Source organism: Talpa europaea (genome assembly GCF_964194135.1).
Source record: "Talpa europaea genome assembly, chromosome: 12".
Lineage (NCBI taxonomy): Eukaryota > Metazoa > Chordata > Mammalia > Eulipotyphla > Talpidae > Talpa > Talpa europaea.
In genome coordinates this window covers 100,836,087-100,862,111 of record NC_140079.1, presented here as the reverse complement: position 1 = coordinate 100,862,111, position 26,025 = coordinate 100,836,087, and the positions used below count along the sequence as shown (strand labels likewise).

General features: G+C 57.0%; 2 protein-coding genes across 3 annotated transcripts in view; one reads left to right on the top strand and one right to left on the bottom strand.

The window, feature by feature from the left end:
- Window positions 1-12,969, top strand: part of UBN1 (ubinuclein 1) — a gene marked incomplete at both ends in the record, with an annotated part of 30,804 nt that extends 17,835 nt beyond the window's left edge. Inside the window, 9 exons of one of the 2 annotated variants that reach the window (XM_084250386.1) lie at window positions 37-155; window positions 343-471; window positions 656-802; window positions 7,286-7,336; window positions 7,434-7,476; window positions 8,470-9,717; window positions 10,583-10,820; window positions 11,094-11,183; window positions 12,920-12,969. In XM_084250386.1, coding sequence (XP_084106512.1) covers window positions 37-155; window positions 343-471; window positions 656-802; window positions 7,286-7,336; window positions 7,434-7,476; window positions 8,470-9,717; window positions 10,583-10,820; window positions 11,094-11,183; window positions 12,920-12,969 — 2,115 coding nt within the window. The remainder of the gene's footprint in view (window positions 1-36; window positions 156-342; window positions 472-655; window positions 803-7,285; window positions 7,337-7,433; window positions 7,477-8,469; window positions 9,718-10,582; window positions 10,821-11,093; window positions 11,184-12,919) is intronic. The other variant, XM_084250387.1, reaches the window with a different exon arrangement.
- A 2,996-nt stretch (window positions 12,970-15,965) lies between these two features.
- Window positions 15,966-26,025, bottom strand: part of PPL (periplakin) — a gene marked incomplete at both ends in the record, with an annotated part of 35,362 nt that continues 25,302 nt past the window's right edge. Inside the window, 12 exons of the mRNA XM_084249511.1 lie at window positions 15,966-18,629; window positions 19,232-19,324; window positions 19,769-19,885; window positions 20,375-20,458; window positions 21,197-21,347; window positions 22,463-22,656; window positions 23,210-23,348; window positions 23,428-23,606; window positions 24,305-24,462; window positions 24,587-24,684; window positions 25,296-25,447; window positions 25,875-26,021. Of these exons, the coding sequence (XP_084105637.1) occupies window positions 15,966-18,629; window positions 19,232-19,324; window positions 19,769-19,885; window positions 20,375-20,458; window positions 21,197-21,347; window positions 22,463-22,656; window positions 23,210-23,348; window positions 23,428-23,606; window positions 24,305-24,462; window positions 24,587-24,684; window positions 25,296-25,447; window positions 25,875-26,021 (4,176 nt within the window). The remainder of the gene's footprint in view (window positions 18,630-19,231; window positions 19,325-19,768; window positions 19,886-20,374; window positions 20,459-21,196; window positions 21,348-22,462; window positions 22,657-23,209; window positions 23,349-23,427; window positions 23,607-24,304; window positions 24,463-24,586; window positions 24,685-25,295; window positions 25,448-25,874; window positions 26,022-26,025) is intronic.

The window sequence follows — 26,025 nt, the reverse complement described above, 5'->3', positions numbered from 1 at the left end:
AAACCAGACTGAGAAAGTGTCTCCTGTCTTGTGCAGGGGGGGCGCCTGAAGGAGCCTCTCCAGAAGCTTAAGGAAGCCATTGGCAGGGCGATGCCAGAGCAGATGGCCAAATACCAGGATGAATGCCAGGCACACACGCAGGCAAAGGTGGCCAAGTAAGTGTGTCTCATCACTCTCCTGGAATTCTCCTACTGCCGTTTATCGCTCTTTCCATTTCCAAAGGAAATGGTTCTTCTTCAGCATTTTCACCTTCTCTCTAGAAGTTGGACCACGGGAGGTGGGGGCAGGAGGGACTGCTCCGTGGTGATTTTAGGGCTCCATTTAATTCTCTTCATGCTGTAGGCTGCTGGAAGAGGAGAAAGACAAGGAACAGAGAGAACGGATTTGTTCTGATGAGGAAGAAGATGAAGAAAAGGGGGGCAGGAGAATAATGGGACCCCGGAAGAAGTTCCAGTGGAATGATGAAATCAGGTGCGCCCAAACTTGCCTCATTGGGGGGTTTGTGGGACCACTGGCTGAGCCTCTGCCTGTATTTCTAATGAAGGTTGGAATCATTAATCATTCATCATTAATGAGGGCTGCTGACAGCACATGGTTGAAACCTTAAGGAATGTTTGGGGTAGTTTGGAGTTTCTGACTTGTCCCTCCTCCTCAGGGAGCTGCTCTGCCAAGTGGTGAAGATGAAACTGGAGAGCTTCGACCTGGAGAGGAGCAACAAGGCCCAGCCCTGGGAGGACTGCGTGAAGGCGTTTCTGGATGCTGAGGTCAAGCCTCTGTGGCCCAAAGGCTGGATGCAGGCCAGGTGAGGGCCTGTGGCCGCCAGGCCGGCGGGGTGGTGATGGTGCGTCGTGGCAAGAGTGTTTTGAGTGCCGCTCTTGTGCCAGGCCAGCAGGTATCACTGTCTAGTGGGCTCGACTCTGGTCTCACTTGAGCAGTTGGGGGGCATGCTGTCCTTGTGAGGGGTCTTCCCCAGGAGAGGAAGTTTCCTGTGGGGTTTCGTCGACGTCGTCGTCATCCTTCGTCCGCTTTAGTCCATAGTTGACTTCATGCCCCTTCCACCTGTCTTCCCTTCCTGAGCTAACAGCCTGCCTTTTGAGGTATAAATCCTGCTAGAAGTTGAGAAATGAATTCACCTTGGGAACATCTGAATGTTCCAGACACAGTTTGCAGGTAGCAGGGCTGACCGCTTCCTGGAGGTAAGTGCCAGACTCCAGTGAGGGCTTCTTTGTGGTGTTCAGTCTCCTATGACGCCACTGCACTTGCAGTACATGTCACGCCAGGTTACCTGGGGGTATGGTGTGGTTTTTGTTTGTTTTTTTTTTAATTTTTCTTAATGTGATATTTACCATCTTGACCATTTTGAGGCACAGTTCAGTGGAGTTAGACATCTGCGTGGTTCTGCAGCTGTCAGCACCATCGTCTCTGCAGCTGTTGTCCTCTTGTGAAACCAAAGCGCCCCACTCGTTAAACAATAACTCCCCCTCCTCTCAGACACTGGAGACCCCATTTTACTTTCTGTCTTTATAATTTTGACTCTAAGCACGTCATGTATATGAAATCACATACATGATTTGTGTATGTGTGTGTGTGTGTGTCTGGCTTATTTAGTGTAGCATAATGTCTTCCAAGTTTCATCTGTGTTCTAGCATTTTGCATAATTTCCTTCCTTTTTGAGGCTGAATGATACCGTACCATACATGTAACCACACCTTGTCTAGTCACCCACCCTCCATGGGTCACTCAGGTTGCTTCCTTTCTAGCGATTGTGAATAATGCTGCGGTGACTGTGAGGCCAGCATTCCTGTACCCTGCTAAATTCTACCCAGAAGTAGAATTGCTGGATCTTATGGTTTTCCAGTGTTTAATTTTTTGAGGAATCCCATGTTTTCCGTGGTGACTATGTCATTTTACATTTGCACAGTAATGCACGAGGTTCCAGAGTCTCACCAACAGTTGGTTTCTGGTTTGTCGGTATTGGCTGTCCTAGGGGGTGGGAGGGGGGGTATCTTACAGTTCCCATATGCAGTTCTCTAATGGCTGGTGATGTCAAGCATCTTCCCATGTGCCATTTGGCCATTTGTATATCTTTGGTGAAAGGCTTATTCAAGTCCTTTGCCGGTTTTTGGATTAGTTTGTTTATTTCTGAGTTTTAGGAGTTCTCTGTATTTTCTTGTTATTAATCCCTTATCAGATATAAGATTTCCAAATATTTTCTCCCATCTTGTTTCTCCCATCTTGTAACTTGTGGGTTGCTATTTTACCCTGTTGATAGTGCCTTTTGATGGACAAAATTGCTTAATTTTCATAAAGCCTGGGTGTCTCTTTTTTCTTCTGTTACCATGCCACCTTGAAACACAGGTGAGTCTTACTCTGTTCTGTGAGAGAATGATGAGATTTCCTCAGTATTTAAATATTTTAATACAGCCATCTTTATAAATCTAAATATAAAACCACTCTCCTACAGATTTCAAGATGACATTCACCATCTCTTAGAGAAGTTAAACAATGCTCATCAGGGCCAGGACTATCTTTAGAAGGAGAAAACAGTGATTGTACTGGTTGAACTAGAATTACTATCAAAATTCAAAAAGCTATTCATATTCATATTTAACCACAAGCCAGTCTTCAGTGAATCAGAGCTTTGTCCAAAAAAATGCCAGCTATTGTAGTGTTTTTGAGATAGGCTGTCAATTCTGCCCTTCTTCTTCTTCTTCTTTTTAAGATTTATTTATGTGTGTATACAAGAGCTGGGGTATAGGCCAGAGGTGTGGAGGGTGAGAGGATTCACCAGAGACAGCATGGAAAGCAGAACTGAAATATACTGAAACAGGCTGAAATACACTGCTGAGGGGAGCAACGGGTGGGCGAGTCAGGAGAGTTCCGCTGTGCCATGTGGGTCGCTCCCTGGCCGGGGATTGAACTCGTGCTGCAGTGGTTGCAGACAGCTTCATAGGTTGAGTCTTAACCCCTTGCACCACCAGGGCCCTGCCCTTGCTTCTTAATGTCGGCAAAGATCATTTTTGTTCTTGGGATTCTCCAGAAACTCACTGTCTTCTCTCTCCAGGTGATGACTTGGTTTTCTTGTCATTTATCGAAAAGAACCTGACAGCCAACCTGTCTTTCACCCAGTGGCGATCTGACTCCGCCCTGTGCTTCCCTCTCTTTTCCACAGTAAGGCACTGGCACACTTCTCAACAAATCTCCTTGCCCTTCTCACCGTCACCCAGTTTCTAAATTGCTTTTGTGTTCAGCACAAAGGTTCTTGCTCAAAAACTGGACATTCTCCTCTTTTTCCTGTTGGTGGTTTAAAAATGTTTAATTCACAGTATGTGAATTTTCCAGTTTTTCTTTTGTAATTGAACTAAATTTACCCTGTCATGTTCAGAGAAGATATTGTGTGTGACATCTGTCTTATTAAATCTCTTGAGATTTAGTTTGTGGCCTAACATTTGGTCTCCTTGGAAAATGCTGTCCCTGCACTTGAGACGAACGTGGTGGTGCTGGTGAAAGTGTTGCTGTTTGTTGCTGTGTTGTGCTGTCTAAGCCCTCTGTTGCTTTACTTGCCTTCTTCCTGTTCTGTTCTTTATTGTGCGTAGGGTATCTGTTACTGTAGAACTATCTAGTTCTCCCTTTAATTTTCAGTTTTTGCTTAACATATTTGATTATCTGTCAGGTGCACCATATTTATCATTGCTGTATCAAATCTTTTCCTAGGATGTGGTGTCTCTTGTAACCTTTCTTGATTTAAAGTTTATTTCTTCTGATATTAGTGGAGTTATTTTTGCTTTCCTTTGGTTACTATTTTTATGGAATATCTTTCCCCATCCTTTTGCTTTAAACCTGATTTTATTTTTGAATCTCCAGTAAGTGCCTTGGAGATAGCATGTAGTTGGGGCTGTATGTTTCTGTCCATTCTGTCCATCTGTCTTTTGATTAGAACGTGATCCATTTACATTTGAAGTAATTACTGATGAGGGACTTATTTCTCTACGTTCAGTAACAAACCCTGCCCCCCCCCACAGTTCAGTCTTGTTGATGTTACAGTTATGTTGTTACACGTCGTGTGCTCCCAAACATAAATAATTTTTTAAAATGCAGTAGTCTCTTAAATTATGTAGAGAATGAAATTTAGACTTACAAACCAAAATTACAGTGATGGTAGCTTTTTCATTAATTTTTTTCTTTCAATGTACTAACCCTTAATCTCTTCACACGTGGGAGAGAAAAAGTGCAGTTATAAGCCATTGTCACAGCAATACTTTCTTTTTTTTTTTTTTCAAACTATAATCAGATTTATTTTTTTTTCCTTTTCCTCATATTCTTTTTTTTTTTAATGTTTTTTTTAAATAATAAATTTTATTTTTATATTCCCCCATACAATTGCAAACGCCCCATTCTGACCCCAATCCTTCCCCTCCCGCCCCCCACCCCCCAAAAAGTGTCTCTGGTTCATAGTTTTCTGTTGATTTTGATTTTCACTTTCTTATATTCATTTTCCTGGTCCCTTATTTAAGTTCTCTAGATTCCTGCTATGAGTGAGACCATCCGGTATTTTTCTTTTTCTTTTTGGCTTATTTCGCTGAGCAGGATCCCTTCCAGCGCCATCCATGTTGCTGCAAATTGCATGTGTTTATCTTTTTTGAATGCTGAGTAATATTCCATGGTGTATATGTACCACATCTTCTTGATCCAGTCATCTATTTTTGGGCATTTGGGTTGTTTCCAAAGCTTAGCTATTGTAAACAGTGCTGCTATAAACATAGGGGTGCAGGTGCTCTTTGGAATTGATGTTTCTGTGTCCTTTGGGTAAATACCTAGGAGTGGAATTGCACAGCAATACTTTCATCCCTGCCCGGGTGTTTTCTTTTCTGAAATCTTTTTCTTTCTTTCTTTTTTTTTTAAGTTTAACATAAAACTTTTTTTTAAAGATTTATTTTTATTTATGCATACGAGAATGAAGGTGTAGGCCAGGGGGTGAGAGGATTCACCAGAGACAGAGTGGGGAGCAGAACAGGCAAATCTACTGAAATCCACTGCTGAGGGGAGCAGCGGGGAGACAAGAGAGGTCTGCTGCGCCCTGTGAGTCAGCTCCCTGGCTGGGGATTGAACTCAGGCTGCAGTGGCTGCCAATAGCTTGATAAGGCTGAGACTTAACCCCTGTGCCACCAGGGGTCAACAGTTTAAGACTATTGTTTTAAAGCCTTTGTCTGACATACCTGCCATTATGTTTTCCAGGAGTAGTTTCTGTTGATTTTTTTTCCTTTGAGCCAGCTCTGCTTTCCTGTTTCTTTGTGCACCTTGCGATTTTTTGATTGAACACTGGATATCTGAATATAGTGTTGTAACCCTGGGAATCAGATCTTCCCTTCTCTAGGGTTTACTGTCTCTTCTTACTGTGTTTGTTTATTGATGGCTGGGTGGATGTCACAGGCCGTGTCTGTGTGGAGGACCAGTCTGAGGTATAAACTAAATGTCCTCTTCAGTCTCTTCTGAGCCTTTCCCTGGGTATGTGCAGTCACTTTTTTTTCCCCCAAAGGTTTATTTATTTATGCATACAAGAACTGGGGGACAGGCCAGAAGTGTGAGGGGTGAGAGGATTCACCAGAGACAGAGTGGGGAACAGAACAGGCAGTTTGACTGAAACACACTGCTGAGGGGAGCAGCGGGCGAGTCAGGAGAGGTCTGCTGTGCCCTGTGGGTTGCTCCCTGGCTGGCCGAGGATCGAACTCATGCTGCAGAGGCTGCGGACAGCTTCCCATAGGTTGCCTCTTAACCCCTTGCGCCACCAGGGAGGACCCTGTGCAGTCACTTTATATGTGGTTGGGATTTTTTTTTTTAAAGATTTATTTATTTTATTTATACAAGCACTGGGTACAGTGAGAAGCGCGGGAGGATGAGAGAATTCACCAGAGCCAGAGCGGGGAGCAGAACAGGCAGACTGGCGAAACACACTGCTGAGGGGAGCAGCGGGCGGCAGGAGAGGTCTGCCCACCATGTGGGACCCTGGTTGGCGGCTGGGGATCGAACCGGCACTGCAGAGGCTGCGGGCAGCTTCGCAACCCAGCGCTCAACCGCTGCACCACCAGGGGAGGCCCTGTTGTGGGTTTCAATGTCGTGTTCTCTAATGTCTGGCTTCTGAAAGGGGAAGGAGCAAAAGGGTGTGTGGGGGGTGGAGGAACAAGGGCAGTGGCTGCTGGCCTCGGTGCCTACACCATTCTGATCAAAGCAATGGCCCCTGGTACCCGGAAAATAGTGTCCTACTTGCCCACTGTAGTTTGGGGGCTTTGTACAGGCCGCTCCGGGAGCAGGGGCCAGTGCGTAGCTGCTTGCCCTGGCCGAGGCAGGGGCGCCGGAGCTGCTCCTACACTGAGAGCTGGAGGTAACAGTTTGCCCTTCCAAGCCTTCAGCACACTCTGTAATTCCAAAACAGAGTCTGCCAGTACCATTGTTGTCCACGTGGGGCTGGATCCTGGTGCTTCCTACTCCTCTGTCTGCCCAGAATTCTCTCCCTGCACCCAATGCTCTTGACCGGGCCTGAATTTTCCGTGGTTGGACAAATCATGGGGTCCATTCTCGTCTCAGTGTGCCTTCTTTTTTTTTTTTTTTTTTTTTTTTTAAAGATTTATTTATTTATTTATACAAGCACTGGGTATAGTCAGAAGCATTGGAGGGTGAGAGAATTCACCAGAGCCAGAGTGGGGAACAGAACAGGCAGACCTACGAAATACACTGCTGAGGGGAGCAGCGGGCGGCAGGAGAGGTCTGCACGCCATGTGGGACCCTCGCCTCGTGGCCGGGGATCGAACCAGTGCTGCAGAGGCTGCGGGCAGCTTTGCAGCCCAGCACTCAACCGCTGCGCCACCGGGGAGGCCCTCAGTTTGCCTTCTTCAAAGGGAATTTCCTATAGATTGGACTCTTGAAGGTATGTGGGGAGGGGCATAGAGAAATTTTGTTGGAGTTTCTTTGGAGAAGGGCATGTTGTAGGTTATTCCACATTTCATTCTTGGGAGGAATGAGAGTAAGCAATAAATCAGGAGAGTGTCACTGCATTGGGGGAGAGTCATTATGAGAAGTCTGAGGGCAGCGCGTAGTGGGTTTGGTGACGCCTCGGCTCTTCACACTTGCTGGCCAGTGCAGACGCTCTGGGTCCTCTGGGCAGGAGTTCAGCTCACCGGTCCCCGCCGTTCAGTGCGGAGCGGTCCGTGGGCCAGGGCGGCAGATGAGCGCTGGACAGAGCCTGCTTCCCGGGCGTGTCCCGATGCTTGGTGCTCCCCCTTTCTTTCAGGACTCTGTTTAAGGAGAGCAGACGTGGCCATGGGCACCTGACGTCACTGCTGTGAGTGTCTCAGTGTTTTTATTTCTCAGTGCTACTGTCATTTCGTTTCCTTTGTGGGTGTCCTCTAAACCTTTCCTGTGTTTATTCCTTTGAACAGGGCTAAGAAGAAAGTAGTGGCCCCTTCTAAAGTCAAGGTGAAGGTGAGTCTGCCTGTTCAGGTCAGATGCATGGTCATGAAATCCCTCAGGTGACTGTGGCAGCTCATGGAGGTTAGCTGGTCTGGGGACAGCTGTTCAGGCTGATACTTGAGGTTGTACTGGCCTGGTGTTGCTTAGACCTGAGCTGGGACACTTAGGACCCAGAGCCATGGTCTAGGAAACACGCCCTCCTTCACCAGACCCTGGGGTGGTTGTGGGATGAAATGAGGCCTTTCAAGACAGCCTCCGAGGGTGCAGATCCCGCTGCGCTGTGTGGTGTTACACTGTCGTGGCCGTCTTTTTCCTGGAGGCTGTGTGCCTAGCCCGGTGTGTCAGCCTGGAGGACCCCGGGTTGGACAGGTTGCTGAGTTTACCTGGCAGAACTGGAGGGAGGGACAGTGACTCGAGAGAGATCGTGGGCGCCATCTCAGATGTTGTGGAAACCTTCAAAGGTCGTAAAAATTGCAGTTTTATCAGAACATACACAGTTGCTGAGGCTTCATAGTGCCTTTCGCCATATCTGAATAGTTGGTGAGAACAGCTGTGAGAGCGTGTCCCTGAGTGTCTGTGAGCGCCTACAGCACCCGAGACACTGCTTTAAGCTCTTGGGTTGCAAGAACAATGGGGCACACCCCTTTCCTGCTCCAGGAAATGATTTTTCTTCGAACCTAAGTGAGGAGGCAGGTGCTACAAAAAAAGGGGAGAAAACTACTTTCAGAGGTCCTCATACCCTGCGTCGTGTTCATGAGTGCCGACGGGGAGAGTGTCTTTGTGCCAGTCTTGTCTTTCAGAAGCAGAGAGAAGCAGCTCCCTGCAGGGGAGGCGGGTACTGGGCACCAGCCTGCCCGGGAGCTCAGTCCCAGCCTGCGGCCTCGTGCCCCTGCATGACAGGCACAGCATTTGTGGTTGCGCACACACCGGCGCCTTGTGCTCTCCACAGGGCCAGCGCTGGCGTCTTTGGGTATTTCTCAACACCCACTTTTGTGCTTCCTCTAGGAATCATCTGCTAAGCCTGATAAGAAGGTCTCCATCCCATCAGGCCAGATTGGCGGCCCCCTTGCTCTGCCCTCAGATCATGCGGGAGCAGGCCTGAGCTGCGGGGCTGCAGGACGGGATCTCTCATCCCAGGCATCTGGCGGCCATGCTAGTTCGGCCCCCATCAACCTGGAGGACTCACTGGACGGCGACCGGATCCGCGGCTCAGCCTCCTCCCTGGAGGCCGTGTCCAAGGAGCTGGCTGCTCTGAGCAGCAGAGCCAGTGGGGGCGCAGACTTTGCGCTGCCCGCACCCTCGAAAGCCCCTGCGGAAAAAGTTGTGGGTGTTTTATGTACTGAAGAAAAAAGGAACTTTCCGAAGCCCAGCCCTTCTGCCCCACCACCCTCTAGTTCTTTGCAGTCACCTCTCAATTTCCTGGCTGAACAGGCTCTGGCACTGGGGCAGTCCTCTCAGGAGAAAAAAACAGAGAGTTCTGGCTACAAAGAGCTGTCCTGTCAGGCTCCCCTCAGCAAGGGCCTGCCAGATGTGCACCAGTCCAAAGCAAAGCACCACGGTTTGCCACGGACGTCTCACGGACCCCAGGCGGCGGCTTCCGGGCCCAGCCCCCAGGTCAAAGTCTTTCATGCAGGCGCTCAGCAGAAGAGCTTCCCGCCCCCAGCCCCGTTGGTCAGTAAGCTGCCCCCCACGGCCCCGCTGGTCAGTAAGCTCCAGGGCCCTAAGGCTCCCTCCCCACAGTGTCATCGCTCACTCCTCCAGCTCGTGAAGACGCCCAGCAAAGGACAGAACTTCCACCCTTCCACGCCAGCCTCGGCAGGAGGCACGCCCGCCTCCGGCAGCAGCTCTCATAAAACCCCCGCCTCGTCCTCTGCTGCCCTGAGCCACCCCACGAAGCCACACTCGGCCGGTGCTTCAGGGCCGTCTTACAAGAGCAGCCCCTTTGCCGGCCCCCTCTCCAAACACGGGCTTTCCTCTGGCAGCTCTTCCTCTGGGGGAACACCAGCCCAGGGCTCGGCCTCCGGGAGCCTGCTTCCGGGGGTGCAGCCTCCCTCCACGGGGCAGCCCCCCAGCCGGCCGCTGCCTGGCTCCGCAGTGAAGAAACCACCCGTGTCCCAGAAGCTGACCCTGGTGGCCCCTCCCGGCGGCCCCAATGGAGATTCCAGTGGCGGGACCCAGGGAGTGGCAAAGCTCCTCACCTCTTCCCTGAAGCCGAGCACAGCCAGCAGCGTGGCCTCATCTCCCTCCTTGCCGGTGAGTGTGCTGCAGCCCTCCCCCACGGGCCTTGTGGCCAGGGCTGCCGGCCGCGTCTTGGTGGGAGGATGCGGTCTGTGCCTGACCTCCGCATCCAGGGAGCTGGGCTCACTGTTTCCAGGCCTTTATTTCTCTGCTGACAGCGGCCCAGGGAAGCCTGAGACTTCTCCTCCAGACACTGAGGGAGAGGACTGGTCGGTGCTGTGTTGCCAGGGAGGCTGGGAAGCTGTTTGCCTAGAGTGAGCCACAGAGTTTCCCTCTGTGCCCTCCTGCCTGCTCCTCTGTCCGAGTGGCGAGATGAAAATGGAGTCAGCCGTTGGTTTTGTGGGGGTGTTTGTGCCCCGGGGGATCAGTTACCAACCAAGAGTGAGTCTCTTCAGTGGGCTTTGGAGAACTCTGCAAAGACAGCTTGACAGGGCCCAGGGCTGTGAGGCTGGCCTGTGGGCAAGTCGAGGTTTGCAGGAGAGGCCCCGGCATACGAAACCGCTGTGTTTGAAGAGATGGCACTGTGAAAGCTTGTTGGGAGGGGCTCGTGCCCTCTGACCCATGCCTACCACCCCCACAAGGTACCCATGTTCCTTCCAGGCTTCTTCCCTGCTCCTTCCTCGAAACAGATCAGGACACGTGCTACACACGTACCTGATGTATGTGAACAGGCACTCGGCATATTAGAGGGGATAGGCCTCCCTTTCCTGCACAAAGGAGGCCCATTTTAATGCCCTGCTTGCTAAGTGATCTCTATTTCCGGGGCCTTTCATGCCAGAGTTCAGAGACCCCTGCTACTTTCTGGGGCCCAGGGGTTCTGGTTCCGGTGAGAGCGAGCCCTGGGGGTGCCCAGGGCTGACCTGCTGTGTCCCCTCTCCAGAAGGGAACGAGTGGGGCTGTGCTGCTGACCAGCTCCTCAAGTCTGCTGTCCTCGTCATACAAGTCAGGCAGCCCAAAGCTGCCCGGGGCCGTGAACGCCAGCTCCCTGGGCATCATCTCCCCGTTTCCTCTCCACATGATCTCCTTTGGCGCTGAAGCCTCTGCCAAAGCAGGGGTCTCCAAGGACGCCATCGTCACGGGACCTGCCCCGGGGACTTTCCACCATGGCCTCAGCCACAGTAAGTGTGTCCTCCTCCTCGCTACATGCTGGGGGTTCAGAAGGTGCCCCAGGAACTCTGCTGTGCCCCTCCACCCGAGTTCTGTTGTCATGTTTGTCTGGTGTGTGACCATGGGCACGTCCGGGGGAGCTGTGCTGAGCCCCGTCCCTGGAGGTTTTTCACCAGAACCTGGTGCATAGATTGTCTGGGGCTCTTGGCCGCTGAAGCAGCTTTTCTGTTCCATCTTCATTGTGTGTGTTTTGTTCTTTTCTCCCCTCCTTTGTTTTCTCCCAGGTCTCCTGGCTGGCTTGCACTCCAGCCCACCCCGCGCAGCGCCTCTCCCACACGCTGCGGTGTCCACCCACATCCCGCAGAGTCTGCCAGGTAATCGCCCGGCGGTCAGAGTGCCACGCACCCCCGCCCTCAAGTGCCTGTCTGTGCCGAGGGTTTCCGTGTCTTCACCTCGTCGTCACTGTGTTGTCTGGTTTGTCCTTTGAGGCGCTGGTCCTCAGAATCATGCAGGCACATCGCTGGAAAGGCCCCCGGGTCAACCTGTCCCCTGTGGTCACAGACAAGGCTGGGTGGCTCAGCTGCAAGGCTGAGTTCTAGCCCTGGACTTCCTTTGTCATTAAAATAAAACGGAAAGACAGCAGTTTTATTTTAAAAAGACAGCAGTTCACAGAAAGCCCTGAACTGTGCCTGAGTGGGAAAGGGCTCAGGGGCCCTGCCCTCTGATGTCAGGGTGTCCAGAGAGGAATAGCCTTCCGGAGCGGGGTGCAGTGGAATGGGAAAGCTCCCTCCCCTTTCTGCTCGGACTCTTGGAAATAGGGCCCCTCCGCAAGCCCCAGGTTTGCAGCTGGGGAAAGAGGATGCACGCCCGGAGGCATCTTCGAGAGACTTGCCTGGCCCTCCTGGGCCTTGGGTCTGGGTGCACTTGAAGGCTGGTGGTGTGAGGCTGCCTGGGGCCTTGGCTTTGACCTCTGCTCCTTACTGCCGTGCTGCCCCAGGAGTGAGCAGCGGGCTCGTTGGTCAGGGGAGGCCTGAGTCTGGGGAACACTGGTGGGCGAGTGCCCGGCCGCCTTGCCCCGACCAGCCTGAGAGCTCTGACCCCAAGAGCCGTCTGCCCCCACTGTTACCGTGGCTTCCCGGCCCCTGTGTCCTGAGGCCCATACACTCACAGCGAAGCCCCGGAGCCCCCTGCGTGCCAGCATCAATTTGTGACTCTCCCAGATGGACGTTTTACTTCTTCAGAGAAAGAAAGAAACTGAGGGGCTTAAGCCTGCATCCACAGTGACCCATTTCCTCAGGGAGCAGTGGGTGCAGGGCACGCTCATCACAGGCTGGCAGCAGCCACTGCCCTACGGCCATTCTGTGGGGGCCCCGGGGTGAGTGTGCTTTCAGAGGTCGCGCTGCCCCTGCGGCTCTCAGCAGAATCGCTTTTCCTGAAACAGTCGAAGAGCCAGGGGCCCACGGCTGCTGCTCGCTGGTGTTGGCAGCAAAAAGACGAAGCCTTTCTTGCACCGCGTCTTTCCGTGTCCCTCCGGGTAGTGGAAGGCGGGCCAGAAGACTGTGCTAACACAGTCTCTCTGAGCCGGCCTTTCTCTGCTTTCGTGTCCCGTGGTGGCCGGGGGCATGAGTGGCTGTAACTGAAAAGCAGTATGCCCGGGCTGCTGCATGGCTGCTCGGCTGGCTTTTCTCTGCATTCAATGCTCGCGCCTTTGAGCGTGTTTCCAGGACCCTGAGGTCCTTGCTGGGGGGGATGGGTCTCTGCCGTGTGGTGTGGTATGTGTGTGTCAGGCCTCGGGAGGCCGGCCAGCTCTAGCCTGTGAGTGGAGCAGAGTCTGTTGTACCAAGTGGCCCCCAGCCGGCACCTGGCATGACTCCAGGCATCGTGCGTGCAGCTGCTGCCCAGGTGGCCGTCCACAGGGCTGCCGGCCAGTGTTTCTTGGCCCTCCTAAGCCTCAGGTCACTCGGGTTGGGGGAGTTTGCCTGTGAGACGAGATCCCCTGGAGCTCTCCCAGGGTCAGCCTTAAGGGAGAGCTTAAGGCCACGGCACGGCTGCCTTAAGGGAATCAGAGGTCCTGAAAGACTTGTGTTCTGTTTTGTTTGTTCTTTTCCAGATGCTTCTCAGCTTCACGGGAAGGGGCCTGGCGTTCCACGGAAATTGTGACCCATTCGGAGGAAGGGCCTGATTAGCTTGGGTCTGGGTAGAAGATGACCGAGTAGGCCTCAGAAATTGGATAATCGCCACGCCCTTTCTGCTGGTCGGTTTTCTTCTGGAGAAGGTGTGAGCATCTCTGGGCACTTGGGAAGGGACAGCCTGTGCTTCTCCTGGCACTGACTGGCCTGGTGGCCCAGGCTTCGTGGCTCTGTCTCGGACACTCGCTGGAGGGGCAGCCCCAGGTGGGGAGCACCCCCACTTGTGTATGGAGCTTTGTCGGCGGCACCGTCGGCACACGTGGTGTTTACATCTGCCTCTCCCCCTGGCTTTGGTCGCAGTACCCTCATGGCGCCCTATTGGCCAGGGGCTCCTCCTGGCCACAGTGGATGCCTGGAAGGGCCTGGTGCCCACCTATCCACAAGTGGTGTGCGCGGCAGGACAGAACCCGGGCTGACGCCGCAGCTGGGAGACTTACCTGGTCTCTCTGAGAATTCGCAGATCACCCACTGTGCTCGTCGTGGGGCCGGTTTCTCTGCTGAACATGACAGCGAAGCTCTTTTAGAGAAAAGACCTTTGTAGGTTCAATGATTGTGATAGGATTTTTAAAGACTTATTTTTGGCTCAGTTTTCATCATTACCGTTAAATGCATTGGCTAGAATGGTACTGTTCGTCACGCGTCGCATTGTAGGAAGACATAATCCCAGTGCCTTTAGGGTGGAGCAGGGCTAGACAGCACGTCCATTCAGCCCCCTGCGTGGGCCTCAGATGGAGACCTTTTTTTAAAGACATGTCTGTATTTTAGACATAGCAGTTTTATTTGAGTTTTTTACAGTTGCACATCATAATCTGTGCTGTTCTGATGTGAAGGTCATCTGGCCTCCAGGTCCCAGGCCCCCGATTTAGCCAGGCCCAGTTGTATTACTCAGTTGATGCCGGTGGACTGCAGGGCCCCAAAGCCTGACTTCGTCTCTCAGGGCCGAGGCCGTGAGGAGTCCCGAGTCTCTGTGTAGACGCCTTCTCAGGACGGCAGGGTCCAAAACAGCCTTGAGGTCCTGGGGTGTCCCAGGCAGGGGGGCTCCACATTGACTTCAGGGGACACTGTTGGGCTTAAGAGACGACATCAGACAGACGAGGGGTTAGCCTGGAGCTCCTGAGCCGCCAGGCTGCTTCACGGCAGCACGGGGCCTCCGCTCCCGCCCCAGGGCCCTGCCGCTCAGCGTTGGTGCCGGCTGCCTCCACCCGTGGCCGTGTTGTCAGGATTAGCAGCAGCCTCAGGTGTGGCCTGTGTGAAAAACCGCTGTCCGTTCCCGACCCTGATGTCCAGTGCTCAGTGGCTCGCGACCCTGCAGAGGGTTGCCAGTCACTAGGGGAGCGTGACCTCGGCCAGCCTTCTGGCCAGGCCTCTGCTTTTTTTTAATGTAAGAACCACCTCGGGCTAAGTGGATTCCTCACCCCTTTGTTATATATATTTTTTGCAACTTGGATCCCCGTTTGTTTACAGAGTAGTCTTAGGTAGTAGCAAAAGAGCCAAAGAAGAGATTTGCATTGCTGAGCTCGAAGCCGAGCAGAGGCCGTCCTGACGCTGAGCAGTGGGGATCTCCAGGCTTCTCTGCCCGAGAGCTCCTGGGGACTGTGCCAGCCCCGGCCCCTCCCCTGCAGCCCCCACCCCTGTGCCAGTGACATGCAGCTGGAGCAGAATTTCCTCATTTTTAGGAATCTAGTGATGCCTCTTGCCTCAGGGAACCGTTTCTTTGATGGGGAGTTTATGGGATTTCTTTTTCCTCTCTATGCTTTATTCGTGGGAAGGTGCGAGTGAGTGACTTAGCCAGCCATGGCAGGTGGGGCCACAGCAGTGGGCTCCTGGGCCAGAGGCGCACCTGTCAGGCAGCCCGCTGTGGCTTCTGTGCAGGACTGTGTCGGTGGTGGGGGTGGAGTGGAAATTGTTAATCTTGTATAAAGCAACTCAATAAATTGTTTCAAGGTTTCCAAAACACTTTCTCCTTCTTTTGTTGTTGCCATATTTGCAAGTAATCCTTTTTCTTGCAGGAGCTGGTGTCTGTGGGCAGCCCATTTTGGCCAAGTGCCAGCAAGGGAGTGGGGGAGTGAGCCCCCAGCGGAGAGAAAGAAACACACTTAGCATGAAATTAGAATCAAGCCACCAGGGTTTTATTTTCGTGCTATAAATAGAGTTCCCTATTCCTTCCCATTTTCTTGCATAATACATGAGATACAGAGAACCCCAAATTGGTTTGGTGAGAAATCCAGTTTAGTTTACCTAAATACCAATGCGAGAACAGCAAGACTCGTAAGGCACTGAAAGGAAGGCGAACAGCAGCGTAGTCCACTATGCAAATACTGTAATCTCGGGACTTGACGTTCTTGGAAGGCGCCCCGTCCTGGGACAGCCTGGACGGTCCACCCGCACGGGCCTGGGCGGAGGCTGTACTGGGTGCACCGCGCCTTTCTGGCGCATGGCCCAGATCTGTCTCACGAGGAGGCCCGCGAGAAGTGGGTGCTTGGGAAGTGGGTGCTTGGCCAATGGCATCTGGGAGGGTGAGTGTAGGTGGGCGGCCCCCAGGACCCAGGTCCCGGCGTCAATGAACAGAAAGGTGTGGAGGGGAGGCTGTTTGGCCCTCGAGATTCCCATCCGGCATGTGAAGGCCGGTGCTTGGCTGCCTCGGTCGTCTTGTGCTTTAGTTTCCAGATTGCCACCAGGAGTGTGCGGACGGGAGTGCGTAGCCCAAGGGAAGAAGAATGGCGTGGCAGTTGTCGGGTTGTGGAGGATGAGATGGGTCGCTCCCCGGGTTGGATTACAGGACAGTCACCCGTTCGGCCAGTGCCCATCCTGCCTATGGGTGAGCCACGCTCCAAGTGACCTCACCGGGCAGGGAGGACGAGCTGGGGTCAGGCACCTGTGCAGGCCGGGGAGGAAGACACCCAGGAGGTGATCGGGTAGGAGCGAGCCGGCCGTCTGCTGCCAGGAAGATGGGGTGAAAAGGTAGTGCTACTTCTGGCCGGACACCAGGACGGCCAGCTCCTGAATGGACATGTCCTTGTTGACATAGCGGTCGTACTGCGCAGGGGTCAGCCTCCCGCTCTGCAGGGCCTCCTCGATGGAGAACTTCTTGCCGGACTTCCTGTCGTGGATCACGGATGACTCCCCATTGGGCCCCTTCACCGAGATCTCCTCCCAGTCGCACTCCTGGCTCCTGAGCTTCACAAACATGTTCCAGTCGATGAGCCCGGCCCGGTGGGCCTCCTCAGGAGACAGCTCCCGGCCCGTGTCGGGGTCGATGACCACGATGGAGCGCCGCAGGTGGTTCTCCCGCTGCTCCCGCTTGACCGCCACGGAGCCCAGACGCTTCTGCAGCTCGTCGATCTCCAGGTCTTTGTCCCGGGAGAGGCGCTTGAGGTCGTCCAGCTCCCTCTCCAGGGACCACAGTCTGGAGTCGAGGTTGGCCCCGGAGTCCACTGCTGTCATGTTCCTCAGGTCCCGGGTTTCTGTCGACGCCAGCTCAATTTCCGACTGGAGCCTTCGGGTCTCGAGCTGCAGGTTCTGCCGCTCCAGCTGGAGCTTGTGGTTTTCCTCCCGCAGAAAGTCCAGCTCCTTGGATGACTTGGAGTTGGAGAATTCCAGCTCCGACAGCTTGGCCTCCAGCCGGCTCACCTCTGCGTCCAGCTCGCGCTTGCTCCGGCTCTCCTCCTCCAGGCTGCTCTTGAGCTTCCGGATCTCTTGCTCGGTGTCGCCTTTCTCCACCTGCACACTTTCGGAGAAGACCACCTTCTCCTTGACCTCCATCTTCTCCAGGCGGCTCAGCTGAGTGCGCAGGGTCTCGAGCTCGCGCTCCAGCACCTGCCGCCGGTGCCGCTCCTCCTCCAGCTGCAGCTTGAGCAGGCCGTGCTCCCGGGCCTGCTGGGGGTCCTGCTGCAGCACCACCTTCTGCTTGAGGGTCACCTTCTCCCGGGCCTCCCCCTCCTCCTTCTCCAGGTCGGCCAGCCGCTGCTTCAGGTGCTGCACCTCCAGCTCGGCCTCCCGGCGCGCTTGGCGCTCGCGCTCCAGCTCCTCCAGCTGCCGCTCCAGCTCGGCCCGCCGGCGCTGCAGCCGCCGCAGCTCCCCACGCAGCATGTCGATCTGCCGGAGCTCCACGTCGATGCTCTCGGTGAAGGCGTCCACCTCGGCGCGCAGGCCCGGCTCCTCCTCGTACTTGACCACCTCCTGCTGGACCACCTTTTCCTTCACCTGGGAGAGCTCCGCCTCCTTCTCTCTGATCTTCGCCTCCTGGGAGGCTCTCTCCCGCTCCAGGTCTACCTGCTTCTTCTGTTCCTCCGACAGCCTGGCCCTCAGGGACTCCACTTCCTCTTTGGTTTGGGGGTCTTCCCGGAACTGGAGGATCTCCTGGACCACCTCCTTGGTCTGCACCTGGGGCTTGGTGTCCTTCAGGGACTGGATCTCCTGCTTGAGCTGGTAGATTTCTAGATCACACCTCTCGATGAGCCTGGTCTTGTCCACGATCTCCTCCCTGAGCCGCTGCAGCTCCTTCTCCATCTCGGGGTCGGTCTTGTACTTGATGACTTCCTTGGTCACCTCCTTGACTTCCACCTGGGGGCCCCGCCTCCTGAGCGCCTCCAGCTCGCTCTGGTAGCTCTTGAGCTGCTCCTCGGCGCCACGGAACTTGCGCTCCTGCTCCACCAGCTCCAGGCGGAGGTTGGCCACCTCACTCTCGGCCTTGGGGTCGGGCCGGACGATCTCCCGCACCTTCTCCTGCACCACCACCTTGGCGTTTTCCTCCTCCAGGGCCCAGATCTTGCGGAGCAGCTCGGTCTTCTCCCTCTGGTGGGTGCGCGCCGTGGCGGCCTCGTCCTCGTACTGGCGCTGCAGGTCGCCGACCTCCCTCTCGGTGGCTGGGTCCCTCTCCACCTTGAGCACCTCCTTGACGGTGATCTTGCTCTCGGCCATGGCCCGCTCCTTCTCCAGCCTCTTCAGCTTGTCCTGCAGGAAGCTCAGCTCCTCCTCGTGCCTCTCCCTGAGCCTGCCCTCCCGCTGCTGGGCCTCCTGCAGCTGCCGGTACTCAGCCTCCAGCTGGGGGTCGTTCTGCAGCCTCACCACCTCCTTCTCCGTGACCTTCTCCTGCGCCTGGCCCTTCTCCTGGGCCAGGGCCGCAATGCGCTGCTGCAGGAGGGCGGCCTCTGCCTCCCTGGTGCCCTTCTGCCTCCTCAGCTCTTCCAGCTCCTCCCGCAGCTTCAGGACCTCATCCGCCTGGGCCCTGTCGGGCTCGATGCGCAGGACCTCCTTGACCACGTACTCCTGGCCCCCGTCCCCGGTCTCCTGCTCCAGGGTGCGCAGTCGCCGCTGCAGCGCCTCCAGCTCCTCCCTCAGCAGCTGGTTCTTGTGCTGCTCCTCCGCCAGACTGCGCTGTGTCTGCTGGAAGCTCTCCTCCAGCTCGGGGTCCGGAACCTTCTTCAGCACCTCCTTCCGCACCACTGATTCCTGCGGGCTCTGGTTCTGCAGAACCCGGATCTCCTCCCGGGCACTCTTGACCTCATTCTCCAGCTGCTGCCTCCGTTCGGTCTCCTCGTCCAGCTCCTTCTGGATCCTCCAGGTCTCCCCCACGGCGCCCCCAGGCCGGCTCCCCTGCAGGGCCTCGTGGGTCATGCCCACCTCCGGCTGCTAGGAAGGAGAAGACCGCGTGCGCGTGAAAACCTGACCCTGGGGAGCCTCTGCCCCCTGCGGTGGGCCGTCCGGGCCCCGGGTGGCTTGGGTGCCGGGCTCACACGAGCTCTGGGCTCACAGGTCACTGAGGAAATGACTTAGAAGAGTCCAAGAGGAAGCACAGTCCTGCCTCTGGCCCTGGCCCACGCTGGCACTCAGGCCATCTGCTGGCCGGCCCTGTCTGCACCCTCAAGGGAATTCCACACCGGCACAGGGTGCAGCTTCAGTGTTTAACTGACAATTTCCTGCATCTGGACGGGTGGGATATAGCTAATCCCTCCACTGCCAGTCTCTTGCTATTATAAGGTTCTGCCTCTAATTCTGGCCTTCCAGTGTCTTGCTATTAGTTTCCAGTTTCTTGCTATTACAAGGTTGTTATAAACATCATGTGCTTTTAAAAATGTTACCTTGTACTGAGTACTCAGCAAATGATTACTGGATGGAGTCACACTCATGCCAGCAGAAGCACCGGCCTGGCCAGTGTCTGCATCACCGCAGTGAACCGGGGCCACACCTACTGGGCCCCAGGACGCCTCCTGGGGCAGAATGATTCTTCTTACCTGTCTCAGGAGATTCAGAGCAAACTCCAGATTCTGCAGCCTCTGTCTGTTGATGGCACTGACTTCGGTGAACTTGGCAGCAAGCGCCACTTCCTACGGAAGAGCAGAGGGTCAGCAGGCTGAGAAGGAGCCAGGACAGCTGTTGAAAAGTCTGGCATTTGCAGATAGAGATGGCTTCTGGCTCCCTCCTTCCTACCTGAAGGCACGCTGCAGCCCCACCCAACGACATGAAGACCAGCGGTCAGGGCAGATGGCTAAGGCACCCTCCCACCGCTGACCTTGAGCAGTTTTCTGTCTGGGCCTCCATGTCCTTGTGTGTGGAAGGTGGACAGCTGTGTGCTCACTATGGGGAGCCAGTGGGAGCCTCCCAAATCCATGGTTTTGACTCAGATACCTGCAGCCTGTCAGTGTCACTGTCCCAGAACGAGTTCACTTCTCTTACCACAAGTGTTTGCACCAGCAGGTGCAACGGTGCACGGTCCTCCCATGCTCTTGGGAGGACCAGCCAGTCTGAGCAGGCCTGGCCTGAGAACTCACCTCCTCCTTCACCTTGGCAGCAGGGGACTGCAGCCTGGCTCTCTTGCTCACGTGGCTGTTCCTTCCATTCTCCAGGTCGAGGAGAGACCTCAGTTTCTCAGCTTCTAACTCGTAGTCCTGGGTGAAAGAGACACGGCAGAGCTCTTGGCGCCTGCGTGGTTCTGACACCCCTTCCAGCCGATGGCCGCACCCAGCCTGCATGCGGGAGGCCCCGAGAGCTGCCCCGTCACTGGTGTCGGCTCTTCCACGACGCTGTACCTCGAGCCTCTGTCCCTACTGCCCCCACCTCGCCCTCCTGGCTGGCGGGACTGAGGCCTGTGGCTGGATGGTCACCTCCTCAGCCGCTCCGGACAGGAGGTGGCTTCTAGGTTGTTGACTCGGCTACTGTCGAGAATGCAAGGCTGGTGGCTTTGAGTATCCTGCATTCTTTTGTATGTTCTCCTCTAGGAGAGAGCCTTCTTTCCCCGAACCCCCGCCCCGAGTTTACTGCTTTAAGGGTAGAGAGCCCTTTTCAGGTGCCAGCTGCCTGGCACCGTGCTGTTCCCCTGGCAGCCAGCCGCGTCTCTCCACCTCCCGGGGGAAAGAGGAAGGAATCTGATGTCTCACCTTGACAGCTTGCTGGTACTGCTGGGAGGCGGTGTAAACTCTCTGTACTTCCTGTTCCCTTCTCGCTATTTCATCTAGCAGGTTCTGTAAAAGAACAGACTTCACAGATCAAAATTAAAAGCAAAACCTTGATAAGGTAGCTGGACTGCTTAGAATCTGGAATTACCCTTCTGTACAAATGAATGGCTTTCCTGTCTGCATCTGTGCCTTACCGAAGGCAGTTCTAAGGCACTGTGGAGAAGGGCCAAGGAGATGCTTATCTGTGCCCGGAAATGAACGTTTATTGAGTGCTTCAAAATGGCACGGTTCTGCTATCTTAGATGATCTCATGTCATCTTCCAACAGCCCTGTGAGGTAAGCACTGTCATTATCTGCAGTTTCTGAGTGAGGACACGGAGGCACAGCAAGGTGTAGTGACACCCGTGGGCACACAGCTGGGCGGCGGAACTGGAACCCAAGTCCAGGCCGTGGCGTTCCCCGTCCCCTGTGCCTTACCCTAAGGCATTGCTGCCTTCTGAGAAGGCGTGACCCTGAACTTTGGAAACGAGGTTTTTCCTACAAAGGCTCCTCTGGTGTTCTGGGGCCGCCTCATCCAGGCAACTTGCCCAGAGCGTCCATGCTGGGCCAGGCCCCGTGTAGGCACCGAGGAGAGACGAGTGAGCCCTCACGGGATGCCGCCCTCGTGCTCAGGGCGCCGGGTGTCGGGCCGGGCAGAGCCCTTGTGAGGACACGGCTCTGCAGGGCTCCCTCACCGTCGGGGAGGGCCCTCCACCTGACCCCCTGGCTCCCATGTGCGGTGGAGGCAGAAGCATCTGTCTTAACCTTCTGATTCCTCAGCTTGGTCTCCATCTGGCTGAGGCTGTCTGTCTCCTGCGGCTCATAGCTGGGGACGCTGGACAGGAACCGGAGCACCTGGTCGCGGCCCTGCCGGTACTCGTCGCAAGCGGCCTGCGCGCTCTGCAGGCTCCGGGCCCTGCGGGCAGAGTCAGGTGTCAGCAGGCGGGCAGCCGCTCCCGGGGCTGCTCCCCAGCCCTCAAGGAGTCTCCTGTGCTTGTCTTAAAAGGCAATACTGAGTGGAACTGAACCGGAGGGAACCCAGGCTTTCACCGGAAAGGGAGAAGCTAGGCGTACCCGGGTGTCACGGACTCCACAGCTCTGTGGAGAACAGGTAAGGCCGACCTGCGGCACAGCCCCGAGTCCCCTGCTGGTCTAAGAGAAGTCACAGGAGGTCAGGAAATCTTAGGGACGCACCGAAAAGGAAAATGGCAGCGTGTGGGCACAACAGATGCAGGGGTAGAAGCGCTACTGTTAGTGTTCAGCGTTCGGTTAGAAAAGCGTTTCTCAAGTCAACACTCTCAGCTTCTGCCATAAGAAGAAAAAGCGACTCCAGTGTCGGCAGCAGTAAGGAAACAAGTGGCGGCAGCGAAATAGGAGCCAGCAGACAACAGAAGGCACGTCGAGTCCGAGCGCCAGCTCTTTGAAACGGTCAGCAGGCTGACAGGCCGCAGGTGACCGACCAGGACTCGGGTCAGGAAGACACGGGCAGTGTGTGCCGGGCGGGGCGCCCGGGCGCTGCGGGCACCGAGGGCGGGAGCACACCCGGCAGCACCATGCCAGCGCGTCCTGCAGCGTGGTGGGGGACAGGTGCCTTGGAAGGACACGCCTGAAGTGGCTCAGTCAGTGGCTCAGTGGCCTGCCCAGGGCCTCCCAAAGGGGCTGGACTTGCAGTGAAGACCCTCACTGCACGGAATAAGCAAGACGCAGGCCCAGATGGCGTCACTGGTGAGTTCTCAAGCATTTAAGGAAGAAACACGCTCTGCAGAAACGTGCAGAAACGAGAAGGGAGGACGCTGGCGCTGGACGGGTGGAGAGCGGGACTGCGCAAGGGCCTGTCCTGGCCTCTGCCTGGCGGCTGCAGGGTATCTTTGGAAGGACCCGCAAACTGCTACTAACAGCTCCCTCGGGGCTGGCCATCAGGACTCCTTGGGCTTGTTTACTCCGGAGGGCGCTGCTTTTTCCAGAAAGGAAATGATGCAGGCAGCAGAGGCCCCGGGCGGGGGTGGGGGTGTGGGGTGTGTCCGTCCGCACCTGCACTCCACCTGCTGGCTCAGGTTGTCGAAGCGCTGGCCCAGCTTGTGCACCTCGGCCTCCTGGCGCTCCAGGTCGGGGCAGTGCTCCTGGAAGCGGCTGGCCAGCAGGCCGCAGCACTGCTTGGCCGCCTGCAGGTTCTTCTCCACCTCGCCCACGAGGGCCTTCTGAGCCTGCAGCTCGGAGGCCATGGCCTGCCGGGCGGAGAGGGAGAGCTGCTCAGCCGGGGCTCCCTGGGGCCAGGATGGCACTGCCCACTGCTGGAGGTACTTGGGGCCCCTGGTGTGGGGGTGATGAAGCCTGGGCTCGGGGGCCTCTGCCATCCTCCTCCCCCACGTCATTTCTGCCACGTCCCATTTAGTTCGTTCAAAGAACGAACCTGGGGAAACCCAGTTTCTCAACCTGCACGCAGCAGCGGCGTGTGCCACGACAGCACGCCCAGGGCGGCAGTGGGCCAGCTGCTCGGCCCGTGTCCTCCACTCTGGGGGGAGCCTCAGTGCATCCCGAGGCCCGTCTGGGCTCACGCCCGCAAGCCCACGAGTCAGGTCAAGTGGCTGAGTGGCCACGGGCCAAGAAAGCACATGCCGGCGGGCCACGCCCCAGCCCACCGCCTGGATCTGTTCCTCCGGAAGCCCCAGAGCAGCTGGGCGCCAGCGGCGGGCTGGAGGGGCGCTGCTGCAGCGCTGAGGGGAGCGGAGGGGCATCTGGAGCCCAGCTCAGAGAAAGAAGGTGCCGGCCCCGACTCACCGCCAGCCCCTGCCTCTTGCTGTCCAGGGCATGGCCGCTCTCGGGCACGGTGTCCTCCTGGGCCAGCTGGTTCTCGTAGGTGGCCAGCACCTCCCGGCCCTGCTGCAGGCTCTCCTCCAGGCGGTGGGCGGTGTCCACCCTAAGGCCACGGGTCACGAGTGGGGTTGCCCATCTGGCCCCTTGCCCCAGCTCCTCCCTGCTGCCCACCTGGCACCCACTTCTCCCGGGCCGAGTCCAGCAGCTGCAGCAGGCGCTCGTATCTGCGGTGGGTGTCGTCCACCCGGGTCCTCAGCAGGGGCGTGCTGCCGCTGCCCGGGAGCGCCCGCGCGAAGGCCTCGCACTCCGCGGTGCTGCGTGTCTTCTCGGGCTCAATCTGCAGCAGCTCGCTCGAGATGAGCTGTGGGGCGGGCCGGTCACCAGCCTGGCCCCGGGCATGCCCAGGGACAGGGTGGACATGCAGGGCTGGGCCCTCCTGGGGCAGAGGCGCCTCCCCGGGGCCTGCCCAGGTTACCACATCCAGGGGCCATCGGGCAGGGCCGCTCGTGAGAGCGATGGCAAGCGGCGGTGGGGCTGCGCCCACACTCTGCGGGCCCACGCTCCGGCCACAGGCGGGGACACCACACAGCCTGGAGCGGCTTGGGGAGTCCTCGCGGCCACCCCAGTACCGGCATCCCCCAGGCCCCGACTCGGCCTCCGCACTGACGTGAGCCCACCGAGGGCCATTCCGCTCTGTAAACTGGGGGTGTCCTCCACCACGGAGGTCCCCACACAGCGGGCACTGAGGGCCAGCAGCATTCCTCCCGTGCTGAGTCACGGGACTGGGCATCTGAAAGGGGAGGGCTGGTGGCCATCCAGCCCCTGGGAGGGGGACCTGCCCATTTTACTGAAGAAATGAGGCTGGGGTTCAAGTAATGGGCTCCAGCAGAGAGTGAGGCGGCTCTGCACCCCACAGTGTGTGCAGCCTCCCTTGGTCCCACCCCCTCCACAACCCGGGCCTCCTGCTGCACATGGCCAGGGCCCCGGTGAGCACCGAGGCCCTGGGGATGAGAACCTGCCCGAGGGCCGGGAGGCCTGCCCCTGCCCATGCGGAGGTACCGTGAGGGCCTTGGCTCGCTCGGTGCTGTCCTGCATTGCCCGGCCCTGCTCCAGCGGGGGCCGCAGCACCTCCGTGATGGCCTTCTCCTGCCGGTCCAGGTCGCTGGCCACCTTGTCCAGGCTGGCCAGCAGCTGTCGCCCCTGAAGGTCAGAGGCATCTGCCAGAGGGAAAGAGTTGCAGGCAGTGGGGTCGAGCGGGCCCTCGGAGGCCCACTGGCCTCCCACAGCCCGACCCCTCCCCTCCCCTGGCAGTACAGACCCCTGGCCCCGGCTGGCACCCACCTCCAGGGTTCTCTGTCCTCAGCACCTCATGTCGCTGCTGGAGTGCACTCCTGCTCCCGGCCGCCTTCTGCCGCACACTCCGGTACTGGCTGCCCAGGCTGCGAGAGCAGATCCTGGTTGGTCCCACAGAGCCCAGCCGGGCCACCGAGCCCCAGGGCCTCCTGGTGGTCAGTGGTGGGCCCAGACGCAAAGGTGGGCTGAAGCACTCGTCTCCCTGCTTCCGAGACCCCTTCTCTCCACGGAGGGTTTTACTCCCTAATGTTGTCATTTCTTTGTCTTCCCCACCAAGGAGGAGTAGTACGCAGTAGGTGCTCAATAAACGTTTGTCGAATGAATCAATGAAGGCATCCCGAGTCACTTTTGCCTTGTGCCAGGGACTGACAAGGCCCTGGGAGTAGGGGATGGCCACAGAGGCCCCCTCCCCGCCCTCGGGAGACGGTGCGTAAAGAGTGGGGCAAAGGGGCAGTCCCGGAGGACTTCACAGAAGAGATGGCCCGGAGTGAGCCAGTAGGACTCTGGGTAGAGCGTGCCCTGAACTGTGCTCACGGTGGATGGTCTCAGGACAGCCCACCAACGCCGTCTGTCCCACTTAAGCGTCCAGGGGCTGGCTGCAGGTGTAGGGGCGTTCATGAAGCCGGGGCTGCCGGGACGCCCAGGACTGTGACTGGGACCCGAGGAGCCCGTCCAGGCCACTCCTTTGCCCTTGTACCTGTCGGCCAGAGCCAGGGCCTCTGGGTCAGTGGGAGGGATCATGAAGCAGACGGCCGGGGCGGTCAGCTTGTTCCCGGCACTGTCGGTGAGGTCCCAGCTCTCCCCGTGGTTCTTCTGCAGGGTGTAGCTGTAGCCCCTCAAGATGGGGCCCTGACAGGAGCGGGCCAGTCAGAACCGCCGCGGGCCTGCCTCACTCCCACCCCACCCTGAACCCGCCCCAGATGTCTGGCCCCGGGAGGAAGGGGTTGGGTGTGCAGGCCAGTTCCCACCTGGACTTCACTTTGGGGGAACACCTGCTCCCGCCCTGGAGGGCTTCACGGGACATGTGGGCTGGCCTCCTGGCCGCCGTGCTGTTAGGCTGGGCATGCGCCTGGAGCCGGGCCAGCCAGAGCCCCCAGGACTGCTGGGGTCTCCGGGCTGCTCGGCTGGTGGTCAGGAGGCCAGAGCAGCGGGCAGTGGGTGCAAGGTTGCAGTCACCCCAACGTCAGAGATGCACGGGTGCCTGAAAGTCCAGGGGCCCTGCACCCCACCTGTCTCCCTCAGTCTTCCCAGTGCCTGGGATCCTGGGGCAGCTCACCTGGTCCCCCTCAAAGTCACAGAGGGCCTCCACGGGGATGGGCTTGAGCGGCGTCTCCCGGCGGTACTTGAGGGGCACTACCTGCTGCCCTCGCTGCTGCAGCCCCCGCACCACCTGCTCATACTTGTCCAGCGCCTTCTCCTGGTCCTGC